General features: G+C 35.9%; 5 protein-coding genes across 5 annotated transcripts; 2 read left to right on the forward strand and 3 right to left on the reverse strand.

Moving 5' to 3' along the window:
• The first annotated feature begins 1,901 nt into the window (after nt 1–1,901).
• On the forward strand, nt 1,902–2,915 carry LOC121741908 (fasciclin-like arabinogalactan protein 11). Its single transcript, XM_042134859.1, has one exon. It carries the CDS (start codon nt 2,014–2,016, stop codon nt 2,749–2,751), a length of 738 nt encoding a protein of 245 aa, XP_041990793.1. The 5' UTR covers nt 1,902–2,013; the 3' UTR covers nt 2,752–2,915.
• A 4,862-nt stretch (nt 2,916–7,777) lies between these two features.
• On the reverse strand, nt 7,778–9,928 carry LOC121741907 (zinc finger protein BALDIBIS-like). The gene is made up of 4 exons (XM_042134858.1): nt 9,784–9,928; nt 9,509–9,638; nt 9,034–9,430; nt 7,778–8,950 (listed from the first exon to the last, which is right to left on the reverse strand). The coding sequence occupies exons 2-4, from the start codon at nt 9,627–9,629 to the stop codon at nt 8,098–8,100; spliced, it is 1,371 nt and encodes a 456-aa protein (XP_041990792.1). The 5' UTR covers nt 9,630–9,638; nt 9,784–9,928; the 3' UTR covers nt 7,778–8,097.
• A 9,622-nt stretch (nt 9,929–19,550) lies between these two features.
• LOC121811168 (NAC domain-containing protein 10-like) lies at nt 19,551–21,240 on the forward strand. Its single transcript, XM_042211965.1, has 3 exons — nt 19,551–20,160; nt 20,253–20,701; nt 21,007–21,240. Exons 1-2 carry the CDS (start codon nt 19,861–19,863, stop codon nt 20,667–20,669), a joined length of 717 nt encoding a protein of 238 aa, XP_042067899.1. The 5' UTR covers nt 19,551–19,860; the 3' UTR covers nt 20,670–20,701; nt 21,007–21,240.
• Nucleotides 21,241–21,248: 8 nt separating this feature from the next.
• LOC121811167 (syntaxin-71-like) lies at nt 21,249–23,283 on the reverse strand. The gene is made up of 9 exons (XM_042211964.1): nt 23,072–23,283; nt 22,855–22,980; nt 22,249–22,402; nt 22,082–22,167; nt 21,921–21,989; nt 21,797–21,841; nt 21,665–21,727; nt 21,501–21,577; nt 21,249–21,372 (listed from the first exon to the last, which is right to left on the reverse strand). Exons 1-9 carry the CDS (start codon nt 23,225–23,227, stop codon nt 21,360–21,362), a joined length of 789 nt encoding a protein of 262 aa, XP_042067898.1. The 5' UTR covers nt 23,228–23,283; the 3' UTR covers nt 21,249–21,359.
• Nucleotides 23,284–24,130: 847 nt separating this feature from the next.
• On the reverse strand, nt 24,131–26,490 carry LOC121742446 (probable ubiquitin-conjugating enzyme E2 C). Its single transcript, XM_042135581.1, has 6 exons — nt 26,172–26,490; nt 25,964–25,991; nt 24,795–25,025; nt 24,639–24,702; nt 24,494–24,553; nt 24,131–24,406 (listed from the first exon to the last, which is right to left on the reverse strand). Exons 1-6 carry the CDS (start codon nt 26,297–26,299, stop codon nt 24,348–24,350), a joined length of 570 nt encoding a protein of 189 aa, XP_041991515.1. The 5' UTR covers nt 26,300–26,490; the 3' UTR covers nt 24,131–24,347.
• Between the last annotated feature and the right edge of the window lie 459 nt (nt 26,491–26,949).

Consider the following 26,949-nt stretch of genomic DNA (forward strand, 5'->3'; position numbering starts at 1 on the left):
ATCATTTTGAATTGGAGGCAAAAGCTTATAATTAGCATATTCTAGTCGTGGATTATTGCAAAAACAGCTAACTCACATTAATTTGAAAGTGGTAAAGTTGGTAATAGTGTATATCTTTTACGTCTTTATTTACATTTGTTACGTGATAATGGGTATTTTCATACTCAATTATATATATATGTTGCATTGAATTATTAGGAATTTCAAACTTCACCTATAGCGATCAATGCCTGGAAATTCAAATAAATTAATTTGGAGGAGGCAACTGCCAGATGTTTTCACATAGAAAGAGCCTTTTCTGTTGATATGTCACTTCCATCAAAATTAATTAAATTTGGCAAGCAATCATATCTAAAGTTTAATTGACTATCAGCCAACTGGAAATAGATCTAATTGGATTTATGCTAAAGCAATTTAATCTTTTACAGTATTATTCAGGGAAAAGTAATTGTATGATTAACGGGAAAAGCAAATGTTTCGAGTATTATGTCTTATTTTCATCTGTAAATTGTAATGATTTGATCTTTCAAATTAGCATAGTACTTATAATTCTTTTACTCTTCCTCTTTAATATTTTGACGGAACATTTTGTGTTCACGTGCTTACTTAACTACTTAAGTATTACTACTATTATATGTTATTTATGATATAGTAATCATAAAATGGGAGTATATATATAGAATTAATATCCAATAATTGTAGAATCTCATGCCATGCCACTATTACTAATAATGATCTTAAAATTGTGCTGTAGTTTCAAAGTTAGCCCGATTAACTATATGCTACAGCTTCATATATAGCTCATAAAATTTCATTAGATAAATGATCTCTTTTATATCATGATCATCATCTCTGAAGCAGAAGTAATACACACAAAATATGTAAGTTCTCTTATATCCGTTCATCAATATTTTTTATTTATCTAACATTGCAGACTGCACCATATTTGGTAATGATTTTGTGCCAATTAAAAGGGTGCAGTGTTAGGAATTACATAAATAAAAATGAAATAATATAGTACTCCCTCCACCCACTTTGACTCAGCAGGCAAGTGTTTTAAGAAATTAAAATTTTCATCTGCATTATATACCATTAGTAGATATATAGACCAATTTAACAATTTTTTTATTTAACAATTTAAATAAAATAAATAAATGCATGAGTGGTCATGTTGCCAACACTATAATGAATCCAGAGAAACTTGAATCTAAAGCATGTTGCGAGGACAGAAACATAATCCATATAAATACAAGTAAAAGCTAAGCAATGATAATTTGAAGAATACCCCACCTCTAAGAGAATGTTATCTTCTTCCTTCTTTTCAAAGCAAAACTGACTTCTTTTCATTTTTTCAAATTCTTCTCGTTCTGATTAATTTATAGGTACTCAAGCCAATTGAAGAAGACATATCCTTTTGATTCTACTAAAATTTAAAGATTTATGCCACAATATTTATTTATATGTACTCGTTAACTACATTCATCCTTTAAAAATACAAACTATTTTTATTTTGATACATTTCTTAAAATTATAAACTTTTTTCTCGTTAATGATGTTATACGCATTCTCCACTAACTATACTTCAATCATTTTTTTTTTCTATCTCTCCAGCTTTACTAATTACACATTAAACCCCATGTCATTTTACAAAGCACATCCAAATAGCCAATTAATGTGAAGTATCAAAGTTAAAATGAGGTAATGAGAAACTCTTCTAAAACATCAAGAAGTAAAGATTTGAAGAATAAAACATTTCAAAGTTCAAAAATGTGCATGATTAATATATTTGCAGTCGGAGGGCCATGCACTAATCACTTGTTCTAACTAAAATTGGTACCTTCCACCTACTCCTAACGCATTAATAATCTAATTAATAAACCACAACAACAAAAATCCACTCACACCTAAGAGTCTCATATCTCCCAATCCCCATAAAATCCCCCTACACATCTCTCCAACAAACCATCCCACTCCATTTCCTCTATTTCCAAACTCTAATTAAATTCAAGAAAAATGGACCAAACCCTAGTCTCCACATCCCTCCTCCTCACAATCCTCCTCCTCCAATGCACCACCACCACCCTAGCCCAAGCCCCAGCTCCCGGCCCGGCCGGCCCCACCAACGTGACCAAAATCCTCGAAAAAGCCGGGCAGTTCACCACCCTAATCCGCCTCTTCAAGATCACCCAAATCGGAGACCAAATCAACACACAGCTCAACAACTCCAACCAAGGGCTAACCATCTTCGCCCCGACCGACAACGCCTTCGCCAGCCTCCCCGCCGGCACCCTCAACTCCCTCTCCGACCAGCAGAAAGTCTCACTCATCCAATTCCACATCCTCCCAACCTTCCTCACCACCACTCAGTTCCAAACCGTGAGCAACCCCGTCCGCACCCAGGCCGGAGACAGCGCCAACGGAGCTTTCCCCCTCAACGTCACCACCTCCGGCAACCAGGTCAACATCACCACCGGCGTCAACGAGGCCACCGTGTCCAACACCATGTACACTGACAACCAGCTGGCGGTGTATCAAGTGGATAAGGTTCTCCTTCCTCTGAGTATCTTTGGCACGCCGTCTCCTACTCCTGCTCCGACTTCGCCTAAGGCTACTAAGAAGAAGGCTGCGGCGGCAGATAGCCCCGTGGCTGGCGGAGATTCGCCGGATGCGTCGGAGGCGGGTGATCGTCGTCGTGTGCATGGATTTCTTGGTTTTGGAGTAGCTGTGGTGGCGATGCTTTATCATTTGTGAGGAGATTCGTTATGAGATTTAATTGCTACATCATTTTTGTTTCATTTTATATTCAATTTGTATCTTCTTTTATTTTTATGGTTTTGTTGTGTGTATGTTGATTTTTCATGTTATTCAAGACGTGTAACGATTGGTGCGAAATATTTCAATATTTGTTCATCTTATAATTGTCGTTTAACTATCATGTCGTTTAACTATCATGTAGGGATGTATTCATATTCATATGGTAAATATTGTCTAAAAGCAAAACATTTGTTAGTCCATTGGATCTTATGATCTAACGATTACATTAATGTCATATGTCATGATTATTAGTCTAATAATGTAACTTGGCAAATAATGTAGCATCTTAATCTAATAATGTAGCTTATTCCAATCATCCAATCTAAGAATCCATTAGCTATGATTTATGTTGTGTTTTATACTAAGAAGGTGCGAGAATCGTAATACAGCCTCATACCATATGGAGTATACTTTTTGTTTAATAAGGTGATAAAAGTTGGGAGGATTGATATTTGTAGCATGTAGTCCATATATAGTTGTGTATGGGAAGCCCATTGTGGCTTGACCCATTACTTACCTTGACCACACCGATGTCTGCCACGTGGTATGCTTCACCCGGATTATGAGCCGGAGCCGTTGGATGCAGGGTTTGTTGGCTGAGTGATGTTAAGTGAGAGACGACTCACTTTCCTCTATTATATTCTAGATCTTTCTCTCTCCCATCGATAATTCTCTATGCCTTCTCTCTTCATTCTCTCTCTACACTTCTCAGGCGATTTCGCCGGTGAACTCCTCGGATCTTCTGTGTTCTCCGATTAATCCTTGTTTTAGTAGGATCTATCGGTGTAGATCTTGAGTCAGGAGACTTTCTCGGTTTCCTTCAGAGTGTGAGGTTGGTTCTGACCTAGGGTTGGAATCTGCTGGTGTTTGGTGTTAGAGAAGTGAGAACTTGAGAAGCGCTTGTGAGATTTGTGAGTTTCGGTTGGTTGTGAGCTGAATGGACGGTTTGGTGGTAGTCGGTGTGGCTAGGGTTTTCTGACCTAGAGTTCGACGGTTTCTCATCTTGTGACTTGTGGTTGAAGCGTGTGGGGAGGTCCTTGGCCTGGTGTAGTCATTGTTGTGACCTGAGCCATATCTCTACTTGTTCTTACTTGGTTACTGGTTGTCTATTGCTCTAGTTTAGATCTGAGAGGATCTTGAGTTGTTATACTAATCTCTATCTAGTGTGCAAGGTTTCTAATCGGTACAAGCTTGGATTCCAGATCGGGTCAATAATATGTGGTTAGCTAGGGTTTAGGTTAGAAACACAATCTGCAATAGTTAGTTAGATTATTAGATTCTTTGTAATCTTGAATTGATCTTTGTAATTGGCTTGTTCCTACTGAGATTAGCCATCTCAGTGTTGACATAATACAAAGAGGTCCCGGTAATTAGTGATTCCCGAGTGATTTGATCCCTATAGAGTTAATTGTTGCAAAGAAAGAACCGTGTCATGTAAGTTGGAATGTACCTAAAATGAATATTTCTCACTTGTGTTAGGACTTAGGATGGAGGGAGTAACAGTTTTATCGCTGTAGCTTCCTCCCGCAATATTAGGTCCTTTGATATTCCTTATTTTCTACCTCGGTTACGAAAATGATTACTTGGAAAATATTGTCTTAAAAATGCATCCGGAAACTGCATGAGAACACAAAGAAATTTATGTGGTTTTAACGGGTGAATTATATATTCATAGATCTAAGATTAAAAAAAATACATTTATTTGTTGAAATTAGAAAAATCAAATGTAATTAGTTAGGCTTTTTATTAGTTAGTTAGCCTTTTACTTAGCCTATATATAAGGCATTTTAGTGTAAAATGTAGTGAACTCTTCAAAAATGTAGTCCATTAATGAAAATTCCCTTTTTCTCTTCTTTCTCTCTTCCGGCAGTTTCTTCCCTATTTTGGCAGTTACTTCATCCTCCTTCAATGGAGGTTTCTCAATCCAAATGAATTCACCATTTTTCACATTATTTATAGTTATTCTTTTTGGATAATGAATATAACGGAGACTACATATGTATTTACTCTTTTTTTTAATAAATGGGCTATCTTTTTGAATGGATGAAATATGGGCCGCATGTTTCAGATAAGGGTCTAGATCCACGTTATGGTAAAAGAAAATGGGGTTGCTGTAGGCCTACTGCATAATGTTATGTCTAATCATTTTGCAAACAAGAAAACGAAAATATGTCTCATCAACCCCAAATATTTTGATTCAAAATGGAGCCTTCAGAACTTCACTCGTCAACTGTCAGGTGTTAATGTAATAGTAAGTTGCAGATATTTCATGACCAACTGCTAGATATTTTAATTAAATTAATATAGAGAATAATCATTTAATTAATAATGAAGTTTGATCAAATTATATTTTATGTCATAAGATTTTAAAGAATACAATTAAATAACAAAATTTAATTTTTTACAATTGTATGAACCGTGTAAAAAATTATGTTTTTTGGTAATTCTCAAGCAACGGTGACATTTTACAATAATAAGAAAAGAATATAAATGAAAAATATTTATGTAAAATGATTCCATTTCAACCCTAACAGCCAAAAGACTTCTTTTAAAATACAGGTAAGATAATTGCGAGTATTTTGTTCTTAAATCTTATTGAACTGACCAAAAATTGAAGAAATTCCATGATTTAAATAGCTATTGATCTTGAAAGTTTATAAAAAAAAATCCGTGATTCCAAAAATGTGATTATCATACTTTGTAATTAGATTGTCGCTGATAATTTTCAAAAAAGTAACAACCAAAAGGATTAATTAGTAAGTCACATATGATATACTATCAATCTCATTTAAACTACATTAATATTAGTCTTTTTATATATTTAATTTTATTTTAATGCCCAAAAATATTAAGTACTCCGTATTATTGATGCCATTGATTTTACAAACATAAAATCAAAAGTCAATTTGTCAATTCTCACTATAATTTCAAATAAATGAATAAAATAGCGAATTAAGCTTTGATTTTTATGAAACAGTATCAGAATATATAATTAATGACTTGAATAAAACCTTTTACGATATTAGAACAAAATGAAATGGAACAAAAGTGTGTTAATTAGCTAATTTATTCGACGTATAAAACTGAATTCAAATGAAAAAGAATTAAATAAAAAAATAGCCCCTCCAGGATAAAGATCCATGTCTGCATTGATCCAACAAGCTAGAGAGACACATTCACCGCAGATCTTCACTTTTTAATGGTTAGAAATAATTATTCGTTGCTAATTTTACAAAATAGCTATTATAATCTGTCAAACTCTAAATTTAGTAGAGTTGTGCTCTAAGAGCATCCTTAACACGCAGGGCCGGGCCGCAATGAGCGAGTCCCGGCCCGTGCGTGGCGTTGGAGGGGAGAAAGTTCCGGCCCAGGCCGGTCCTAGGGCCGCAGTTGCGGCCTGGGGACGCTCCCGGGGTCCGGCCTGGCTGGCGTTAAGTGTGCCCGGGCCGCAACGAACGCGTCCCGGCCCAGCGTTAGATGCTCTCCGGGCCGAGCCGCAAGTCCCCAAAAATTTATTTTTTTTTCGAATTTTTGTCTATAAATACTGAACATTTGGCTACCATTCTTCCGCACTTTACCCATTTCAATCCTCTTGTATTTCCATATTTTCGGCTTCTATGGAGTGGTTTAACAACGATTAACGTCAGATGAACGAGTTCGTCAACGCCAACAATTGGTACATGCGGCCATCACCCCCATCGCATACGACGCCTAGTCCGGGGGTGGCTAGCAACATCGACATAACATCGTCAGTTAGCACTGATGAGTACGAGATCAGTGGTATGGAGCCCGCTGAAGGGAGGGGCAAGGGCTAGGTTTCGGATGATGAGGGGCTGAAGAAGTATAGTCCGCACGAGACATTGTGGTAGGCCAAGAACTTTGTTGACGTCTCCGAGGAACCTATCATCGACAACCAGCAGAGCGGCAAGGTGTTCTGGCAGCGGATTGCAGAGAAGTACAACGCTGGTCGTTCTAGAGGGTCGTTTGAGCGTAGCTACGTGAAGCTGCGCAAGCATTGGAGTCGGGTCCAGAAGGAGATGAATAAGTGGAATGGCAAGTGGACCAACGTAGTTCGGATGTGGCCGGGCACAGTTCTTCGCTGACGGGAAGAAGCACTTCAAGTACTTCGACGTTTGGAAGATTGTCGAGAAGAGCCCGAAGTACATCGGTGAGGCCGAACCGACGGCAATCGGGGCGCCGAAGAGAACCAAAGTTTCCGCCGCCTGAAACTACTCTTTCAAGCGAAGGAGGTCCGGCGATCGACTTCAACGTGACGGACGACGACGTCTTCTTCTCATCCCCTAGCACTCAAAGTCGTTTGATAGGAACAAAGACGGCAAAGATGAAAGCGAAGGGGAAGGCAACTGCGAGCTACTCCGCTATGCCGCAATTGCCGCCCAATCAGTCTCTGGATAAGATCTCAGACTCTATGTCGGAGATGAGTATTACCTGGCGGATGAGCTAGCTGACGGAGTTGACATCGAGGGATACCTCGACAATGTCGGAGTTCGATCTCGAGTTGCACCACGAGATGATCGCCTACCTTCGCGCACAAATGAAGTAGTTGTAGTTTTATCCTTTTTTAAAAAAAATTGTATGACTTGTATTTTTATTTTTGTAGGATTTTTAATTTGCTTTGTCTAGGATTTGTAATTTTAATTTCTATTGATCAATGTATTTTCCCGGTTTTAATTGTTCAACGTATTGCATTTACGAGTAAAATAGGTTGAAGTTGTGAATAGTGCAATTTATTAGTTGTGGTCCGGGTTAGGGCCTGCAGGGTTAGAGCAGTTGTGGCATGGGACTCAAATTTAGGGAAATGATGACGTGGAGGGGACTTGAGACCTGAATCCGGGCCAAGTTAAGGATGCTCTAAATGAGAACATGCCAAACAGAACACTGTAACATTGAAGGAGCTATACAAAGAGAAAATGCAAGAAATTATTAATCAGGTCATCCATAATAGAAGAAATGCAGAATATATAGAGCACTGAACCCAATGAATCACAGGGCACACAGTAATTTGGTGGTCCATGTAAATATATACATGCATATAACTCAAACCCTAGAAAGGAAAAAAATGGAGTTTTTGTACGTGCATTAGAATCAAGAATTTGTGCCTTGTGATTGCCATGTCATCTTCTGTCAAGTCTCTTCCAACATGCAGTACCTCCCCACCCCCTCTGACACTTCACAAGATCTCTTCTGTTTCTACCCCTTCCACCTGCAGCTGTAAATTCTAATCCAACCACCTTTTCACCCTCTCCTTCCCTGCAATTTTAATTAATTCCTGCTGTAATGGCTCATTTCCATCCCCGCCGCGAACTTCGCCAGCTCGTTTTCCGGCATAAACTGCCTGTTCTGAATCTGATCATTCCCGCCCACTCCCAGAAAATCCCGAGTTAGGCTGCTCTCCGCCGCCATCATCCCGTTCAAATTATTCTCAGGTTTGCCGAGATTGGTAGGGTTTTGGGCGACGGAGGAGTTGAAATTGCCGGCGGAGAAGGAGGCGTTGGTGATGAGGCCGAATCCGGCTGGGGAGAATGAGGAGTCAGTGGCTCTGGTCGATCCCATCTGAGCTGCTTTCTGGAGCAACGCGGTGGCTGACATGGACATATGAGCTGCTGCTGCTGCTGCATTGTTTGTTTCGTTGTGGTTATGGTTGTAATAAAGTGAATTTATGGCTTGGGACAAATTTCCTTTGTTTTGTTCCTCCTCTTTTAGTACTTTCGGAATCGGAATTGCAGATGATGATGACGCCATGCTATTAATGCTTGCGCCACCAAATCCTACTTGGTTATGATCTGCTTGTACTTGCCACTGATGATTTTGCGACGCCATCTGCACCAGCTCCGGCAAGCTCGTCGCCGCAACGAAATTGTTCGGTGTCGCGCTGTCCAGCCAAAGAGGCAGTCTTGGTTTCTGCATATTATTATGATCAAAGCTGAGCTGATTTCCGCCTTCAACACCGCCCAATTCCGCCCTAAACATCCCACCCGAAAATTGGGGATTTCCCGAGCTACTCAACAATTCATTCCTAAAACTCAGATTCGCAGACGCGACGGGGCTGCTGAATCTCGCGCTCTCTTCCGCTAGCGCGTCGCAGAAGGCTCTGTGCGTGATGAAGCTATCCTTTCTATACGCACACACAATAATAAATCCCCCAACATGCATTCATATTTGCGAATTATGAAACAAGTGTGTAACCAATAGAAGTACCTGGAGAAGAGAGTGCCGCAGTCGCATTTATACTCTCTAGTACCACAGATTTTGCTGTGGGCTTTCCAGTCGGATTGAACGGCGTATTTCTTGGAGCATTTGTCACATTTCCATTTCTTCTCGCCGTGCTTCCTGCTGTAGTGCTTCTTGATTCCGGTGAGGTCGCCGAGCGCCCGCGACGCCTCGTGGTGGACGCAGGTCTTCTCCGGGCAGATGTAGACCTTCTTCTTGACCTCCTTGTTGGTGCGCTGCTTGAGCTTCCAAGGGAGGTTGTGACCCCGGCGGTGGAGCTGCAGATTCTGGTCCCGCTGGAAACCCTTGTTGCAGATTTCGCAAAGGAATCTGTTTGTCGCCATCAGAGATTTCGGAGACAGCGCTATCACTTCCGCATCTGGATCTGCACTCAAACCAGATTTCATTAGTTTAGATTTGAGGGAAGAACTGAAATCCAGATTTAATTTGAGATCGAGCTTGCCTGGTGTTCCTGGGAGATTCCTCTTGCGCTTGGATGAAGAATTGGGATTAGGGTTTGAATTGATATTAGGGCTGGGATCCTGGCCGATGTAGCCCCTCATTAGACCATCTTCAGACATCATGTTGAGAGACTGTGTGGGAATTGGTGAAAATGATTAGGTTTGAATTGAATTGAATTGACGATCGAGATTAAAGAGAAAGAGAGGAGTAGGTGCAGCAGAGATTTGGAAAGAGTAGCTAGAGTTGCATGCTTGTTTGAATGTTAGCAGAAAATACCTTATGCCATGAAATGCAGCTCTACCGGAGAATATTGTCTTCTCTCTTTCTCTCTCCTTATCTTACACGGCTGCCCCTGCTGCTTCTTCTAAAGTCGGTCAGCCATACACTCAGATTGGACCACTCTTCCTCTCTCTCTCTCTCTCTCTATATATATATATATATACATATATTACTATGTAATTTGTGTACGTATTGACTGTCTGAGGGGCTTGCCTCTGGTCTACCAGAATAATTCACTTTTATTTATTGCAATATTATGAGTAATAAATAAACTAAACTTCGCAGTTGCAAACATTCCATGGGATATGAGAACTATCTATTTTATTTTTGCGTAACAGATGGAATTGAAGGTATTAAATATGTATCACTATTTGTTCAATACCAATGCAATTATTGTTGATCATAACTTTGATTAAACTAGAGCATTTCGTGCGAATTCTTATTTTGCCAAGTAATGCAAAATCTTAAAAATATGGGTAATGATTGTTATGGCATTTCAATTTTTTTAGGCTAGCGCAACGCAAACATCATGCAAATCTTGTTGCACAAACTAATTTCTATATCATAACTAATCATGTGAAATTTGGTCGATGTTGAGGTTTCGTGGGAATAAAAGAGAATAACGTATATAAGGAGTAATTGTGAACAAGTAATATTGTAAGTTGCAAAAGTTACTTGTTAGTACTTTGGTATTTGTAACAAATTGAGGAAGACGACATCCGATAACACTTTTGAAATGGATGTTCTTTGTTAAGATGGACATCATAAATTTGTGTGTTTGTGAAGATTGTGCTATGTTGGATGAAATGCACTCGAGACAAGTGCAAGAATACAATTATCAAGAGTGCTCAAATTTACACTTTTTAAAATAGACTTTAAATTTGGAGTAAACCAACCTCCATAATACATATAGTTCTGTTGAATGTATTTCGAAACCAGACACTCCTTTCAGTTAACTTTTTTTTGTCTTTAAAATAACCTAAATTTATAAACTAGGTCTATTGACTAGTATAATACAAATTTATAATTGACTTTTAGCTTATTTTTCATAACTGTAAGCTGTTTTCAGAATATAATAAAAAGTTAAAAACTATGAAAATATATTGCTACTTAGCTAGGTTATATATGATACTCCCTCCATCCCACATTAGGAGTCCCGTCGTTTTATGAAAATAATACTGTTAATATGGAGAAATGGTAAAGTAAGAGAGAAAATAGTGTAAGGAAGACCATTATCTAATGTGGTGTGTATATTAGACCTCCTAATGTGGAACAAATGAAGTATTATTAAGAAAGTGGTAAGTAAAGTGGACAGTTAATAAAATAATAGTGAAAATAAAATAAATAATTGAAAATAGAATAAAGTATGAAAGACTAAAATGGTTTAATTTAGCTAAAAGAAATAAATATATACTATCATTTACCTTAGGACGGCGCAATAAAGATTGCGATTACGAATCAGTTCATACTGGGATGGAGAGAATACTTAGATGGATAAAGTACTTCAAACTCTAAACTATATCCATTTTATTAAAAATGTCTCGGATTAATTAATTCTTAAACTAATCAACTTTTGTATAAATAACATCCAATGTCCATTTTCTCAACCCTGAAATTTCAACGTTAACTCGTTAGATGTCATTGGTATAGTTTATATATTTACTTTCAAATAACATGGTTATAAATCGATGTAATTTTGTGCTTAATGCATAAAAAAATTGACGAGTTACATCAACATTATAGGGACAAAAAAAATGGACGAAGTATGTTTTGATACACCATAAGATCAAATATATAATCCCCAAGTTATCAAACTAAGATATACCCAAGATAAACACCCCAAAATCCAAATCAATACATAGCATATAGCTAGTATATTCTTGCACATTGAAAGATTATTAATCCACAAGCTGGTTTAATGTGTATTTTAGGATAAGTTAATTCATCAAACTACTCCCCCCGTCCTTATGTAACAGAGTCGTATTACTTTATGCGTTGTTCTATTGTAGCTAAATCATTTCTTTTTTTTCACAATAAAAAAATATATTTCTTATTTCTTACTTTACTCTCGCTTACTTTATTCTCTCTTCATCTCTTTACATTTATCATCTCCTACTTTATTCTTCATTCACATAATTCATTTTTAAAATAATTATTTAAATCCCGTGTTAAAAAAGTGGCTCTACTATAAAAGAAGGACGGAGAGAGTACTAACTACTCCCTCTGTCTCATTAAAAATGAAACGTTTTCCTTTTTGGATTGTCCCATTAAAAATGAAACATTTCCTAAAATTGAAACATTTTTATCTCTACTTTTTCATCTCTCTTACTTTACTCTCTCCTCATTAACTCATAAAACAAAACAACATAAAAACCGTGTCAATTTCTAAATATTGCATATTTAATGGGACAAGGGAGTATCCACAAATAAGGTTGGGAATTTTGGGATTGGGGGTGGGAAAAGTAGAGGCAGTAAAAGTAAGTGGAATTCAAACTTCGATAGTCACAAAAAGGTTAGCAAAACTAAAGTTAAAAAGCTTTACAGCCATGGATTCGGTGAAAATGATTATGCCATTATTGTTTTCTGGATCATTCTCAGCCTAAAAAATCTTTTGAAACAGCTATATAAAATTCCAAACTTATATTTTTCAATTTTTATATTATTATTTGGGAATAGTACTAATAACAATAATATATTCAATTATACGGTGCCGTCCCGTGACGACTGACGGCAACTGGCTTCAGTGGAAGAGTAGGTGGATGTTGTGGGGACCCGCTATATACTGTCATTTTCTCCCTAAATTATTTAAAACCCAAAAACCTAAAACAATTTTTAAGTAATTTCTTGATTTGAAACATTATCAGTGGATAATCCATAAATAATTTTGAATAGTTATTAATAGGACGAAAACAATAATAAATATATGCATACACATATTGTCACATTTAAAAGAATTACATATTTACTTTTTTCTATTTTTAATAGAGGTTAAATAATTAAATGAAAGCATAACATGGATATTAATGGAATGCATGGTTCGAAATAATTTATCTATTTTCATTCAATCGAGACATGTGATGTTAAGAACCATGTATGCAGTAAAAATTCGAACGTATATGAATTTATGGTAAAATTTCATATGTCTAAAAAACAATTACAAAATTAAGGGTTTGGTTCCCTTTGTTGTCATGATAGTTCAGTTGTCATTTTGAATTTTGGATAAATTCACCAATTTATACTAAAATTCTACAAATAGGTTGAGTTTTTCCCATTTGACCAAATTAAAACTCAATCCGTTTGTAAAAAGAATTTATCTGTAGAGAACGGAATGTGGCTTTCTTGGGAATTTACCCCTAAAAATTGACAGGCTAATAAAAATTGACGCTTCAACCGCAATTAATGCATCAAATAGGGTGTGATAAGATGGGCAAATAATAAAAAATTAGAATACATGTTTAGAAAATTTAGGGAAAGAAAGGGAAAGGAAATGAGTTGATAAGAAAAACAATAGATGACTGGTGCCCTAGAAATGTCGAGACCCACACGTTTCTCCAAAAATTCTTATAAATTCTATACAATATACATCTCTCTCTTCTCTTTCTCTCTCTCTCTCTAAAACTTGCAAAACAACACAAGGGCAAAAAAGAATCTTTCCTTTTAGCAAACCAAGCTTTCATGGGCCCTTGTTGTTCAAAAAGATAGGTAAAAAAATTATTTTTTTCATGTTATTATTCCTTTCTTTGAGATCTCAATCTCTCAAAAGATATTTTCTTCTTTTTCCTTTTTGTTCATTCGTGATTCTAATTAACAAAAGTAATCATTTCGGACTTGAACTAACTACTAGCATTTTAATTAGTACACTTTACACATATTTTTGTATGGTGTTGTAAATTATTGAAACGCATTAATGAGTTATTATCATAAGTAAAAAAAAGTTGAAGATTATATATATCAAATTGAATGCTTTTTTACGTCGCAACAGCCTATAGATACAGTGTCAATTTGCAATTCCTGAATTTGAACATTCGGGTCATTTAATGTTTTAGACAATTTAATTATAGGAATACCAAAGTTTTGGTTCTGACATAAACTTTATACTATTTGTCATAGGATACCTGATCTTCATTTATTTCTTACAAATATGACGTTTTACATATAACCAAACTAAACAAATAATTTGCTGATGCTGGCAATTTCAACGTAATGAGAAAATGCAGGGGTTTGTAACAACCAGAAGTAAACTAAAATAGGGAGTACTAAATTCAATTAATGTGTGGTATTCTATATATTGAGTGCATGCATTGCATTGTACCACTCATGTACGTGTAGATGCAATTGTACTTTTACACCAAAATTGATTGTTCTAGTGAAGTACTACTAAACAATTAATGATAGATGCAATTGAACTTTGTACACATAAACTGATTTAAAATAAAAAAGTTTGGTCAAAACTTGATACTATCTCTTCTTCTTAAATTAATTAATGTACTTTTATATATAAGATTTAAGAAATTAGCGTTTAATAAGTTAAGTGGGTCGAGAATAAAATAAGAAAGAGAATAAAGTTGATAAGTTTAGGGGGTTTGCAATTCTCCATCCCAGCGACCCGTTACTTGATATCGCACGAAGGCCAACCCAGCGACGCACTAGGAGATGTTCGATGTACCAGAAATAAGCCAACGACCCACACTGGATTGTTGCCGCTCATCAGAATGACTTAGATTTCTTGACATTTCAAGCCCAACTAATTCTAAACTATATAAAGGGACCTTGAGCTCAGATTTGGGGTTAGACCCTAGCTTCAGGCAAACTTTGAATCATTCAACGCATAAGTATCATATTTTCATTGGCAGCTCAAGGATCAATTCAAGCACGTAGAATCAAGGATTCAACGAAGCCGAAGATGACAGGATTCTACCTCAGTGTTCATTATTTATTTTAAGTTGTCTGCAGTGGCGGACGCAGAATATTTTCTAGGAGGGGGATGTACAGTAAATGTTTTTAGTTAATACTCCTTTCGTCCCACAAGAACATGTACCCTTTCTTTTTTAGCCCGTCCCACAAGAATATACACTTTCTAATTTTGAAAACACTTTTCTCTCTAATGAGATGGGACCGATTCTCCACTAAAAATACTTTAATTATTTTTTCTTTCTATATCTTTCTTACTTTACTAATTTTGCATTAAAACCCGTGCCGGATCTAAATTGCATATTCTTTAGGGACGAAGGGAGTATATACTTCTTTCGTCATTTAAGAATAGAGATTTCTGCAGCGACACGAGTTTTATAGTGAAATTGATATAGTATGAAACATAAATTGATAAACTAGTTGAAATAGTATTAGTTGTAGCGGATGGAATCCACGTCATTAATAATATAATATATGATAAAAAGGTTATCAAAATTTTAAAATGACTAATAAATCAAAAGATAAATATTTAGCGTTACTGTATTTAACTATATTTAATAAGAGTAGTGAAAACATGTACTTATTTAGTCCCAACTAAGTTGAGTTGTGTACCTCAAATGTTCTAACTAAGTTGTGTCATTTAATTTTTAACAAAAAATAAAATATCCAATCAGTCTTACTTTATTCCATCATCTATTTTACTCTTCATTTATATTTCCTACTTTATTCCTTATCTCCTGCTTTTCAATAAAATTTCTTAATCTCTGTATCCAAAAGTTTCATCTCAACTTAATTAGGACGGAGGGACTAATATTTTTAAATTACAGTACAACAATTAAACATTTGTAAAACACTAAAACGTACTAATAAATGTAGAACATGTGATATGGGTGTAGCCTATAGGCAGGGGACATGACATTTGCAAATTTTACTATTATTATTAATTTAATTAGCCTTGGTTATCTCATCTTCTTCTTCAAGCGGCAACGACAACCATTTTTTTTAAAACTTTCTTCTGCAATTTCAAGTTTCAGCCCCTCCTTCTTATTCAATCTTTTACATTTTAGACTTATACAGTAGTTTGGTGAGGGCTAAAGACAATTTTTCAGACATTTGAAATTTTTTGAAGTACAAAATATTTAAAAATATATAATTTAGAGAGGGCTTAAGCCCTTCCTCCCTTGGCTGTGTGTCCGCCACTGGTTGTCTGTCTATGGCGGCTAAACTCACAAGTACTTGACTCAAAGATGTTTTTCTGATTATTTATCTAGCTAATTCCATACTTTTTTTTATTTTAACAATTTCTTGCTTTAAAACCGAATATGTTACATATGGTTAGGTGCTTGTATTAGGCCAATAACTGAATGCGTTGTTGAGTTTTAAAAAACTCAAGAGATTTATGTACTAGCGTTTATTAATACCACTAAATTAATATTAAGGGCACTCACAATAGCGCTCATAAAATCCGCCCAAAGCGATCGACAGGTTTATGGGCGCATTGAACAGGTTTGGACGATAAACCCGCCTAGCCGTCCGTCCTTGGGATAGGGAGAGCCTATAGGCGCTAGTGCAGCACCTTCGACCAAAAATTCTGCCAATTTTCATTTAATTTTGTTTTTTATTTAATTTTTTTACGCTATTTTCACTTTTTGAATACACTATTTTTCACCTCATTTATCACCCTTTACTCCAATCTCTCTTTTACATCTCTCATCTCATATCTCTCCCAAGAAGGGAAATGATTTCCCAAAATTTCCAAATAGAACTCTGATGTTCTCTACTTTTAATTTATATTATTTTATTTTATTTGATAACACAAAATTTTTTAAAAAATTAAAATAGTGGTGAAAATGGGGATAGGTGGATTTAAGGGCAAAAATTAAAGCTCTATTGCAGTTTCTAGGGCTGGAAAATAAAAAATGTTTGACGTGACAAGAAAAAAATGGAGATGAACGAATTTATAAGACAAGTTTTAAGGGCACTACTGTGAATGTGACATAAGGATGTTTGAGATTAAGTGTGAAGATACAAGGCATGCAGTCTTAAGAAATTTTAGGAGTTGTTAATCTCATTACTCTTAATAAAGTAAAGACTATAATCAACAATCTTAACGAGTTTGGTATTATAATTGTAATCCACTACTATCATTTTTAACAAATATAAAATCTATAGCAAAAATTTTATCCACTCACAAAACATAGTAATAATTAGCTTTTTTTAAAAAATTCATACGGAGTATTACACAAAAATATGCTCTACTTTCTGGATCAAATTAAGCATATAATATTATTTCCTAATATAGTATTCTTTTAATTCTTGTGAAATTCCTTCTATATAATTGAGGCGGAAGGGGGATAATTTATCATAATTCCTAACACGATTTATGTAAAAGTAAACACGTGTCACCCTGTGGTTGGGTTATTCCACATCATAATGTGGGAAATTATGTGCCAATTGTCGAATATATTTTATTAAGAAACGGGAAAATGAAATTGTAAAATACTACAGTACTCAACCACTTTTGGCTGTAAGCTTTCGGATCATTCGATTTTGGACGACATTGATTCTTTCTTGCCTACCTCTCTTGAGAAGTTCACTTTTATTCTGCAACTAAATTTTTTTATTAAAGACTTTTAGGTTTTTTTACAGTATTATGATAGGTAATTCAGACCACCAATTAATTGGGTGGAAAAAAAAAGAATCATACTGATTCAGCTTCGTCATAGTATTAAGAGTTAAGACTAGTCCGTTAGCATGGGAGAAATTAAATTATAAAATAAAACACGAAAAATGATGAGATACTTAATAAGAAATTAATGGATATATAGATGAAAATGATGGATTGTGTAGAGAGAGGTCTTACTACAAATTTCTTCCTACAAAATACAGAGTATTTATTTACTGGATTATTATTCTAAAGAATATCACGATTCTTCGAAACAAAGACAACTGGCCCTTTTTTTGGGCCCATGACACATCGGAAGCCCAGTTCGCTTTTCAGTTTTAACATGCTCTTAAAATTCATCAATATCCTTGGGCAAAATATTTTAAAATCACATTGAGAAGTACTATAAAAGTTGAATTCTTTTTTTATTATTAGCTTAAACATGATCCAAAAAGATAAAAGTTTGAGTACGTCCAGATAGAGGGCAGAAAATGAATTTGATATTTAAAGACGACGTCGATTCATAAATTTATATTTTTACACCTGCATATTTTGCATGATCTAGTAGATATGTGCCCTAATTGATTCTTCCTAATACTCCTTATCAGAGATAATACACTATGAATTATGCAAGATGAATTAAATTTTGAATGTTTGTAGTAGTAATTTCGGGAAGTGCACGATTATTATTAGCGTGGGGATGAAAATGATATATACCCATGTTGATATCTCTCCGCTCCTTCATAGTTAAGGCACTTATGTTTAGTGTGTTAGAGTAGGTAAAAAGTAGATAATGTAAGAGTAAGAAAAAAAATAGAGAGAATAAAGTAGAAAAATGAATAAAGTAAGAGAGAATGAAGTATGAAAGAAAAAGTGAGTTAATTATTACTCCTATCATATCAGCTATAAAAAAAACTTCTCAAAATAGTAAATAACTCAACCATAAAGGAACGGATGGAGTTATCCGTTCCATAAAAATATGAATATTTGAGACGACACAATTGGTTAAGTAAGATAGAGATAGAAAGAAAAAATAATTTTAATATTGTTAGTGGAGAACCGGGTCCACCTTATTAGAGTGAAATGAGCTACCAAAATAGAAAGAGTTATTTATATGAAATGATCCAAAATGGAAAAAGTCCATATTTTTATGGGGCGGGGGAGTATAATAATTGTGAGTAGAATAATTTAGCAAAATATTGGATCTAATAAAATGAGATGTTTATTGGAGAGTGTACAAATAAAGAAATATGAGACATTTAACGGGACCGGTGAAGTAATTCAGAAAATTATGTATGTGTAGTTTTTGGAGTATTTTGTAGTAGCGCAAGAGCAGGTTTCAAGATTTTTTTGTTATTCTTGGTAAATGGCATAAAGATGGAGTTCGGTTTATCGGTCAAATTGTTGTGATAGGATAAGCACTTCATTAAAGGACACGTACGTTAATTATTAAGCCAATGACCTAAATAAAAAGCAATAATATTTTCTTGGATCGTAAATGACAACTTTCATTCGATGAAAACAAGAATGGTGGCACAAAATATGATATAACCCTCAGTATAGATACAACAAATTTGATGATATAAGTATGTATCATAGCATGTAAAGTTACAAAAAAGTACTTGAGCAGACAATTTCCCATGCATTTACATTTATTACTAAAAAGAGTGAATGAAGATAGAGTTAGGAAAGAGCCAAATTCGTTTCCATTCGGCAACATTTAACCCCATTTTACTACATTCCAGTCACACCACACACAATACGACATTTCTAATCACATCTCCATTAACTTTGGCTCGGACACAACTATGCAAACTTCATTTCATGTTTTCACTACACATACTCCCTCTATCCCAAGGTAGCGGGGCATTTCTTTTAGGTACACGATTTAAGAAATTGATGTGTTAAAGTTTAAAATGGAGAGAGTAAAATAAAAGATAGAATAAAGTAATATAGAGATGAAGAGAGAGTAAAGTATGAAAGAGGATTAAGTTTTTTCCAAAAAAAGAAATGACCCAACTACCTTGGGACAACTTAAAAAAGAAAACGACTCAACTACTTAAAGAACAAAGGATAGCAATGTTAACAAAAAAAATTAGTATAGTAGTAGTAGTATTTTGTTCATCAACTACCAAAATGATAGGCACATAAGATAAAGATAAAAATAAAAATAAAAAGTTTGAGAGTAAGAGATTACATAAAAGTTTAATGAATCTCATCTAATGACATGAATATGTAGCTAAGGCAACGCAGCAATATAATATAATGCGGAGCTGGAGTGGCACTGTTCTCCCAATCCACCCCTCTGATGAGGAACTCATCTCCTTCTATCTCCAAAGGAAAATCAAATCCCTCCCTCTCCCACCAAACCTCATCACAGATATCCACCTCTACACCTACGATCCCTGGGATCTGCCTCGTGCCTTCTCATGTTTCTTTCAATTACTTACTAACTAGTAGTTATGGATGGTTAAGTTTGTTGATGTGCAGGTAATAGTATGTTTGGAGATGAGGAGGAGCTTTATTTCTTCAGCCCGCGCGACAGAAAGTATCCCAAGGGTGGGAGGCCTAATAGGGCCGCCGCGTCCGGATACTGGAAGGCCACTGGCACGGATCAGCCTATTTGGAGCTCCTTGGGATCGAGGAAGATAGGAGTCAAGAAAGGCCTTGTTTTCTACAAGGGAAAGCCTCCTCGTGGCCTCAGGACGGACTGGGTCATGACCGAGTACAGACTCCCAGACACCTCCCATCCCTCCAGATCCACTGCAGGCTCAGGCTCAGGCTCAGGCTCAATGAGAGTAAGTTGTAATACCAAATTCATCACACACACACACACATATATATATAAATATATATGTTGTTCAGCTAAGTCTCTCTCTGTTCCTGTTAGCTGGATGACTGGGTGCTCTGCCGCATTCGTCACAAAGGCAACATGTCAAAGAAAGAGAACTCCATGAATCATGATTCTGCAGCTCCAGACATGCTTTCAGAATATCTCAACTCAGATGAATACAATCTCATAGTTTCACTACTAGCAGGCCTTGATCCTGTCTCCTTAACTACTCCCAACCCAATCAGCCATAACGTAGCTGCCACTACACCAACAATGGATGCTGATCAATCAAACTTGGACCTCATCACCTTTAGAGGGCCGTTGGTAGCTGCCACTGATGCAAGATCATACGGTCAGAATGTGTGCAAGTCTGCATATTCGTCGAATCCCAGCATAAGCATGCAGGACCAAGATATGCTGCACCCATTACAACAAAACTTTCTACATTGCCCTTTGACACAACAATATATATAGCTGGGATGATAGTCCCCACGTCTCTCAATTCAGTAAGACACGTCCTTTTGTGTCGTTGTTGATTGTGGTTGTGTTTGTGTGTTTGCAGTTTCCAAATTCTGAAGTTTGTGTTTGAATCATGTTGTCTGGTTTCATGTTGAATAATATTGAAAATAATGTGATCTTGTTTTATTCTCTTCTATCTTTATAATTTCCCTGAAATTCTGCACCCATTCTGAATCATAAATCAACTCTTGATCTGCATAAAACATTGGCCTTCAATCTTTATACAAAGATAGATATACTTCCATTAGTATACATGGCTTATTATTTGTTGCAATTAAATCATGAACAACAGGGAAAGTTTGGAATTGCTTGATGGTGAAATCGATTAGTTATGAAGCGTACAAAGCAAAACTCGTCGAGTGAAGACAATTTTCGGGATCAATACTCTATTGTTATACATGGTTAGAATTGGTTTCTCCACAATTATTTAATATCATAATTTACTCTCCTGTTGAGTTATGGACTCTTGGATAAGTATTTGTATTGTAGTCCTCAATCAATAGCTCAAATCGAGCCAATTCCAACAGAAAGTGCCAACAAGATTGATTAGGAATGAATGATTATGTTTATAACAATTGACACACTAAACATACATGTGATAGAGGAAACTCCAGGTCTTCAAGTACCACTGTCTTGGTTAATAGGTCAGGTCAACACACTGCATTGATCAAAGAAACACAAAACTGTTACTGTACCATTTAATGTCAAATAAATTGACTATGTAGTAAACAACATGTGTTGAAACGATATAATTTGCATTTATCTTAGACTATAAGACTAGCTCACTTGTATAAATAGACTGCGATTCCCAGAAGAATGATAATCAAAACTATATCGATGCAGAAGTTCCTAGACGACCTCACCTGCCACAAATTTCATGTTTCTGATAAATAGAAACTCCAAAAAGATCACGACATATTACGTGGTGTATGGACATGAATTGATTATACCCTTGTAAGTGTCTCCTTCAGCCTGACATTAGTATGCCTGAGATCACTTGATGCCTTATCTACCTGAACAAAAATATCATGTTAGAGCATACTCTACTGTCTTGTCCATAGAAAAACAGATAATAATCGAACCTTCGTTTCAATCTCATCAACCAAGGGGACCTGCCTATCCAATTCCTGCACACACAAATCATATATGTATTAGTCTCTCTTTGAGCTGCAGAACATGGAAAAGAAGTGGTAGCTCCGAGTAGACCTCATTCATATCCTTTGCCAAATTCTTTAATGTATCTAAGCCCTCTGATATCACCTCAAGACCTTGATCCTACACGAACGAATCAAACCACGTGAAGAAGATTGCATCGTATGGCTTTATTTTCCTATGTAATAACAAGAAAGAGTGGAGAGACTACAAGCCTGCTTTTTTTTCCTCATTTCATATTCCTGCCTAAACTGGCTCGATTCCTCCGATTGTTCAAAGAAACCATCATCCATTTTCCCATCTGACATTTAAAAAAGGAGGAAGTTATAAGAAGATGACAAGAGAGCTCTATGAATGAAGATTCTACGGCAAATGCAATCACCAGAGTCAAATTTGATGTGCTTGTTGGATGATGAACCAAATATTTCTGTGGCTGGACCACCTCTATTGCCATCCTGTATCGCTTGGATTCTGTCAGGAAGCGTGAGAACCAGCTCAACGCGAGCTTCTTGTTCTTCTTTAGACATACCTTTCACCTGTACAGAAGTGAAGATCATCATCCAAATCAGCGGTTGCAATGCTTACTCTTAAGCTACTAATGCTGCATTCGTATAGAATCGCAGCATAATGCTGTTGTTTCAAGTCGATATAGGCTTTTGGCCTCTTCATCTCTTGCTCTTTTGTTCTAGGTGAAATCTTGTTTTGTTTGAGCTAACATAGTAATAGTATAGTAATTTATTTCTTGTTATCTTACAAGGTATATAGTAAACTCATGAAGATTCAAACATGTTACTGTTAACAACGTGAAATCAGAAAAACAAGAGGGACACCACGCATTATTATCCAATCAATTTCGTTTATCTCTTTTTTCCTTTGTCCTGTTGATTTTGTCCAAAAACAGCATTGCATGTTCAACACTTTTCTATAATGGCAAACATAAGATGTTACTACAAGAATCAGAACAAAAAGGCTAAGACAAAAAAGCAACCTTCCTTTGAGCAAGTTTCCTCAACTTAGGCACTTCATCCATGAGCCTGGCCTTGATGCGCCGCACCTCCGCATACAACGCTACCACGGTCGCCCTGTCCGTCTCATACGCAGCAAACTTCGATTTCTGTAGACGAAAATCAGATCCCAATAATAATTTATTTGGAAAGAAAGTAAAAGAAGATTTTTTTATGGTGAAAAAAAATTGATGGGGAAACCTTGAGAGCGAGGTGGATTTGGGAGTCGAAGGTGGAGTAGAGGTGGGCGAAGGCGTCGTCGGAGAAGGCATTCTGATCGCGCTGCTTCTCAATATCGTATTTTTCGTATTTCTTGCAGATGGAATCTACCCGGAACAGAATGTGGTACACGCTCATCTTGTTTGAATTTTTGTATTTGATGATTGAGGGCGATACTAGATTTGTTGGGGGAATGAAGAGAGAGATAGAGAGAGAGAGTCAGCCTTCTCTTTCCCGCCATTTTTGCCTTTGTTTAGCTGTGCTTAGTGGTGCAGGATGAGGTCAGCGGTTTACCGTTATTGACGGCAATGACTGGCGCGCATTTATCAATTCAATTAAATCCAGAATATACATAGTAGTTAGTTAATTTCCAAATTATTCTCTCAATACTCCCTCTCTCTTTCTTTTTTAATGCCATAAATCTGAGAAGCAGACACATAACAGTACTTTTCATGTTTATTTACATGTAAATACACATTAATATCATACAAATGAATACAATAAAGATGGATTATAATCTATAATCTTAATGCAAAAAAGTAAAACAAAATCATATGGAGGGAATTTTTAGATTATTTTAAATTTATTCTTACATCATTTTAATAAAGGATGACCTAAAATGATCTAAAAATGACATCAAACCTGAATTTTATAAAATGACTGAAAATATATTAATAATGACCTTATGTATTTTTGGTTAATTATTAACAGTCAGCTCGCCTAATCTTAGGGCCATGATTTGGATTGCATTTCTGTATTAAGATGCATTTTTGTTTTGATAATATTCCCAATAAAAATTATTGGGAAAAAATGTTGGTAATCATACTTATCTAGGCTTAATCCATCAAACCAAATTAAACTTCCTCTTCATTTGAGATTTTGACTGTAATCTCTGGTTTCCACTTCAACCACCTCTAAAAATAGCTATTGATATTTGATAGTGACACACAAGATGAAAACTGAAAAAGACTTGGACAAACACAGAACTAAAAAATGTCACACTACCTCAATTCATAGTAAATAGCTGCAAGAAACCCTGGATAAAGTTAAACCCCCAGAAGCTGCTTAATTTGAAAATCCATACATTATACAGATGCCACAAATAAAATCATGGTTTGATTACAATTTGATGAGCATTGATCTACTAATAAAAGGATTAAAAAAAACATTTCTATGAAAGAAATAACTGTCCAAGCCTAATATTTCCACAGTGATAGATTATGATCTTCCTTGATGAAGTTTATTACTGCATTTTTAGTCAGTTTTCCAATGAATCTCCAGTAGCCATGTAATGTTTGCGCACTGTTTTTCTGTACTCTGCAAACAAAAATTGTATAAACCGCATTTTGCAGTACTATCCACAACAGAGTTGAGTTCAAGAATGGAATGACAATTGCAACCAACCTTCCTGGTTCTTCCAGAGTAAAGCAGCAGAAGCATTGAGAGGGCTCTCAGTATTCGGTTCTGCACATGACAATGCAAGCATAAGATAAGACTATACATCCACAAAAGAACCAGCAGAAAATTGAGAAAGCAATGCCATTATGACCTCCTAGTAGACTTTGTATAGACAAGAGAATCGTTCTGCAATCGTATGCTGAAGACCACTTGTCCTGTTACAAGGGATTCAAGTCGGACAATTTGGGACAAAGCAAAGAAATCTGTTATTTTTGGCACTGATGCAATAAGCAAACAAGAAGGTTACCTGAAGAATATCTAAACAAATATTCCCAAACTGATCAACATTCGGATGGAAGCATGCCGTCTCAAACTTGACTTGAGGAGGCTTGAAAGGATAATCTACTGGAAAGCGCAGCAAAAGTTTGTAAGACAGACCATCATACATAGTTCCTTTACCACCTTCAATTGTGCCAGTCCATGCAAATATGCTATCCCCATCGGGGAAGGCAGATACTCCCAGATCTCCACCTGTCATCTATGTTACGTAATGTAAGTTCACAATCAGAGACAGCAATTGAAGACCAAAATACCACTTAACAGAGCACCGGCATGTCTGGTTGGCACTACAGATTGTTAAACATCAAGCTAAAATGGGCCAAGGTTACTAAGAGATGCTGCAAACGAAGAAATGAGTGTAACACATCAACTCTATTGCTTTACCTCATGTAACACCATTACTTTTTTATTCCGGAAGATAAGCATCTGCCTGAATAATGAATATAAATGGAGCAAATAAGATATTTAATGCGTGCTATGATTCATTCAGAAGTTTAAATTGAACTAAAACCTGTAGTATTAGTTGTTTGGCTTATCCCAATAGATGGTTTAAGTCTCCATGAAATAATAATATGTTCTTCAAGTGTTACTCAAATTCAACATGTACGATCTGTATCTTCATTGTGAAGCTGGTAGTTCCATTGTTGTTGAACATGAACTCTAAATCTAGATTTTACCAAATTTATACTAAAGGAAACTAAGTGCACATCCATTATAGGAAAAGAAAATTCCCTATCAGCATCAACTTGTTAAAAGAAAAGGATCCAATCAACATCAAAATACTCCCTCTTTCCACTATAATTGAGTCATTTCATTTTTTAGCAAAAAAACCACACTTTTACTCTCTTACTTTATTCTCTCTTCTACTTTGTTCTCTCTTAACTTTTCTAATCATCAACTGATTACCCAATTAACAAGTATTTATGGCATCAATTAAGATTTAGCAAGATAAGCAGAAAATAGCTAGGAGTGATGAAATCAGCTACTGATCATTAAATGATAAGAGCATAACACTTATACAGAAAAAATTTAATTCCCTTCTCCTTATCAGGAACAAAACTTCTACTTGTGTCAGTGTGTGTGTGAAACACACAGAGATAAAAATGAAAAAATAAGTTTGATATGAAATGGACATACCATTAGAGCCATGAGCTCCTTTTGCAACCTGCAAATTGCAAAACACATTCCCATGATAAAATAGCACTCATCTCGATTCATTTTATTGAGAATTTTACAAAAAAGAAACGCAGTAATCCCGAAATCCCTTACAAAAGACTTCCCCGTAAATTGAAAATTATTGAGAAGACGCACTTGAACACTCGAAAAAAAGGAATCGAGAGTGGACCTTTGGGTAACGGAATTGGTATCGATATGATTGGGAGAAGACTGGAGTTGCTTGGAGGAGGCTGTGGGCGGCGATTGCTGCTCCTGCTGATGGCGCGATTGAGCATCGCCGTCGTCTCGAACCTCCATCGAAAAGCAATTCTAGTTTTTTCAGCTGTGTGCGCTGATTCAATAACGCGCAGAAATGGGCTTGATGGATCAGTTTATTAATGTTTGGGCCTCGAGCGAATTGATGTTCTTACCCTTGAATTGAATGCAATAATCAAAAAGAGATGAGAGAGAGAAAGGGAGGAAAAGTTTGATAGATTTGGCATATTTAGGAATGTGTCAAAAAGTACTGATGGAAAATTGATGCACTAGTGATTGAAAATTAGTCACATCAAACCAATTTGTTTAGCTTTTATTTGTCCCAAATTGCTTATTTGCTGCATTTATTAGAGAACTAAAGGGTAAACAGTGGATGATAATAGATTCAGTGTACTACAGAATCAATACCTATGTTTTATAAGAGTGTGGTCGCTTTATATGGACTTGGAATATAAAATCAAATTCTAATTTGTTAGGAATATGTAGGTTAGTGCAATAAAAGATGTCAGTGGTAAATAAGTTGAAAAGAGTAGTTCCTAAATGAGAATGAGCACATTCTTGTTGGGACAGATACAAATGACAAACTGAGCATATTTTTTGAGTGTATGAACCATTAAATTTTAGCATAGTAAAGAGTATTAGAGCATAGGCCAGTCATAGCCTAGCCACAAACTCCTCATGCCATATTATCA

This window comes from Salvia splendens, chromosome 7 (assembly GCF_004379255.2).
Source record: "Salvia splendens isolate huo1 chromosome 7, SspV2, whole genome shotgun sequence".
Classification (NCBI taxonomy): domain Eukaryota; kingdom Viridiplantae; phylum Streptophyta; class Magnoliopsida; order Lamiales; family Lamiaceae; genus Salvia; species Salvia splendens.

What these genes read in the sequence shown, in the direction of transcription:
- LOC121741908 (XM_042134859.1), top strand. Translation starts at nt 2,014, where the DNA reads ATGGACCAAACCCTAGTCTCCACATCCCTCCTCCTCACAATCCTCCTC.
- LOC121741907 (XM_042134858.1), bottom strand. Translation starts at nt 9,629, where the DNA reads ATGATGTCTGAAGATGGTCTAATGAGGGGCTACATCGGCCAGGATCCC. An exon ending in GAATCTCCCAGGAACACCAG is followed by an intron (nt 9,431 to 9,508) that starts GCAAGCTCGATC and finishes GTTTGAGTGCAG; the next exon opens with ATCCAGATGCGGAAGTGATA. An exon ending in TGCGGCACTCTCTTCTCCAG is followed by an intron (nt 8,951 to 9,033) that starts GTACTTCTATTG and finishes GTGTGCGTATAG; the next exon opens with AAAGGATAGCTTCATCACGC.
- LOC121811168 (XM_042211965.1), top strand. Translation starts at nt 19,861, where the DNA reads ATGTTTGGAGATGAGGAGGAGCTTTATTTCTTCAGCCCGCGCGACAGA. An exon ending in CAGGCTCAGGCTCAATGAGA is followed by an intron (nt 20,161 to 20,252) that starts GTAAGTTGTAAT and finishes TGTTCCTGTTAG; the next exon opens with CTGGATGACTGGGTGCTCTG.
- LOC121811167 (XM_042211964.1), bottom strand. Translation starts at nt 23,227, where the DNA reads ATGAGCGTGTACCACATTCTGTTCCGGGTAGATTCCATCTGCAAGAAA. An exon ending in AAATCCACCTCGCTCTCAAG is followed by an intron (nt 22,981 to 23,071) that starts GTTTCCCCATCA and finishes TTTCGTCTACAG; the next exon opens with AAATCGAAGTTTGCTGCGTA. An exon ending in TGAAGGAGACACTTACAAGG is followed by an intron (nt 21,578 to 21,664) that starts GTATAATCAATT and finishes AATTTGTGGCAG; the next exon opens with GTGAGGTCGTCTAGGAACTT.
- LOC121742446 (XM_042135581.1), bottom strand. Translation starts at nt 26,299, where the DNA reads ATGGAGGTTCGAGACGACGGCGATGCTCAATCGCGCCATCAGCAGGAG. An exon ending in TATACAAAGTCTACTAGGAG is followed by an intron (nt 24,554 to 24,638) that starts GTCATAATGGCA and finishes TGTCATGTGCAG; the next exon opens with AACCGAATACTGAGAGCCCT. An exon ending in ACTCTGGAAGAACCAGGAAG is followed by an intron (nt 24,407 to 24,493) that starts GTTGGTTGCAAT and finishes TTTTGTTTGCAG; the next exon opens with AGTACAGAAAAACAGTGCGC.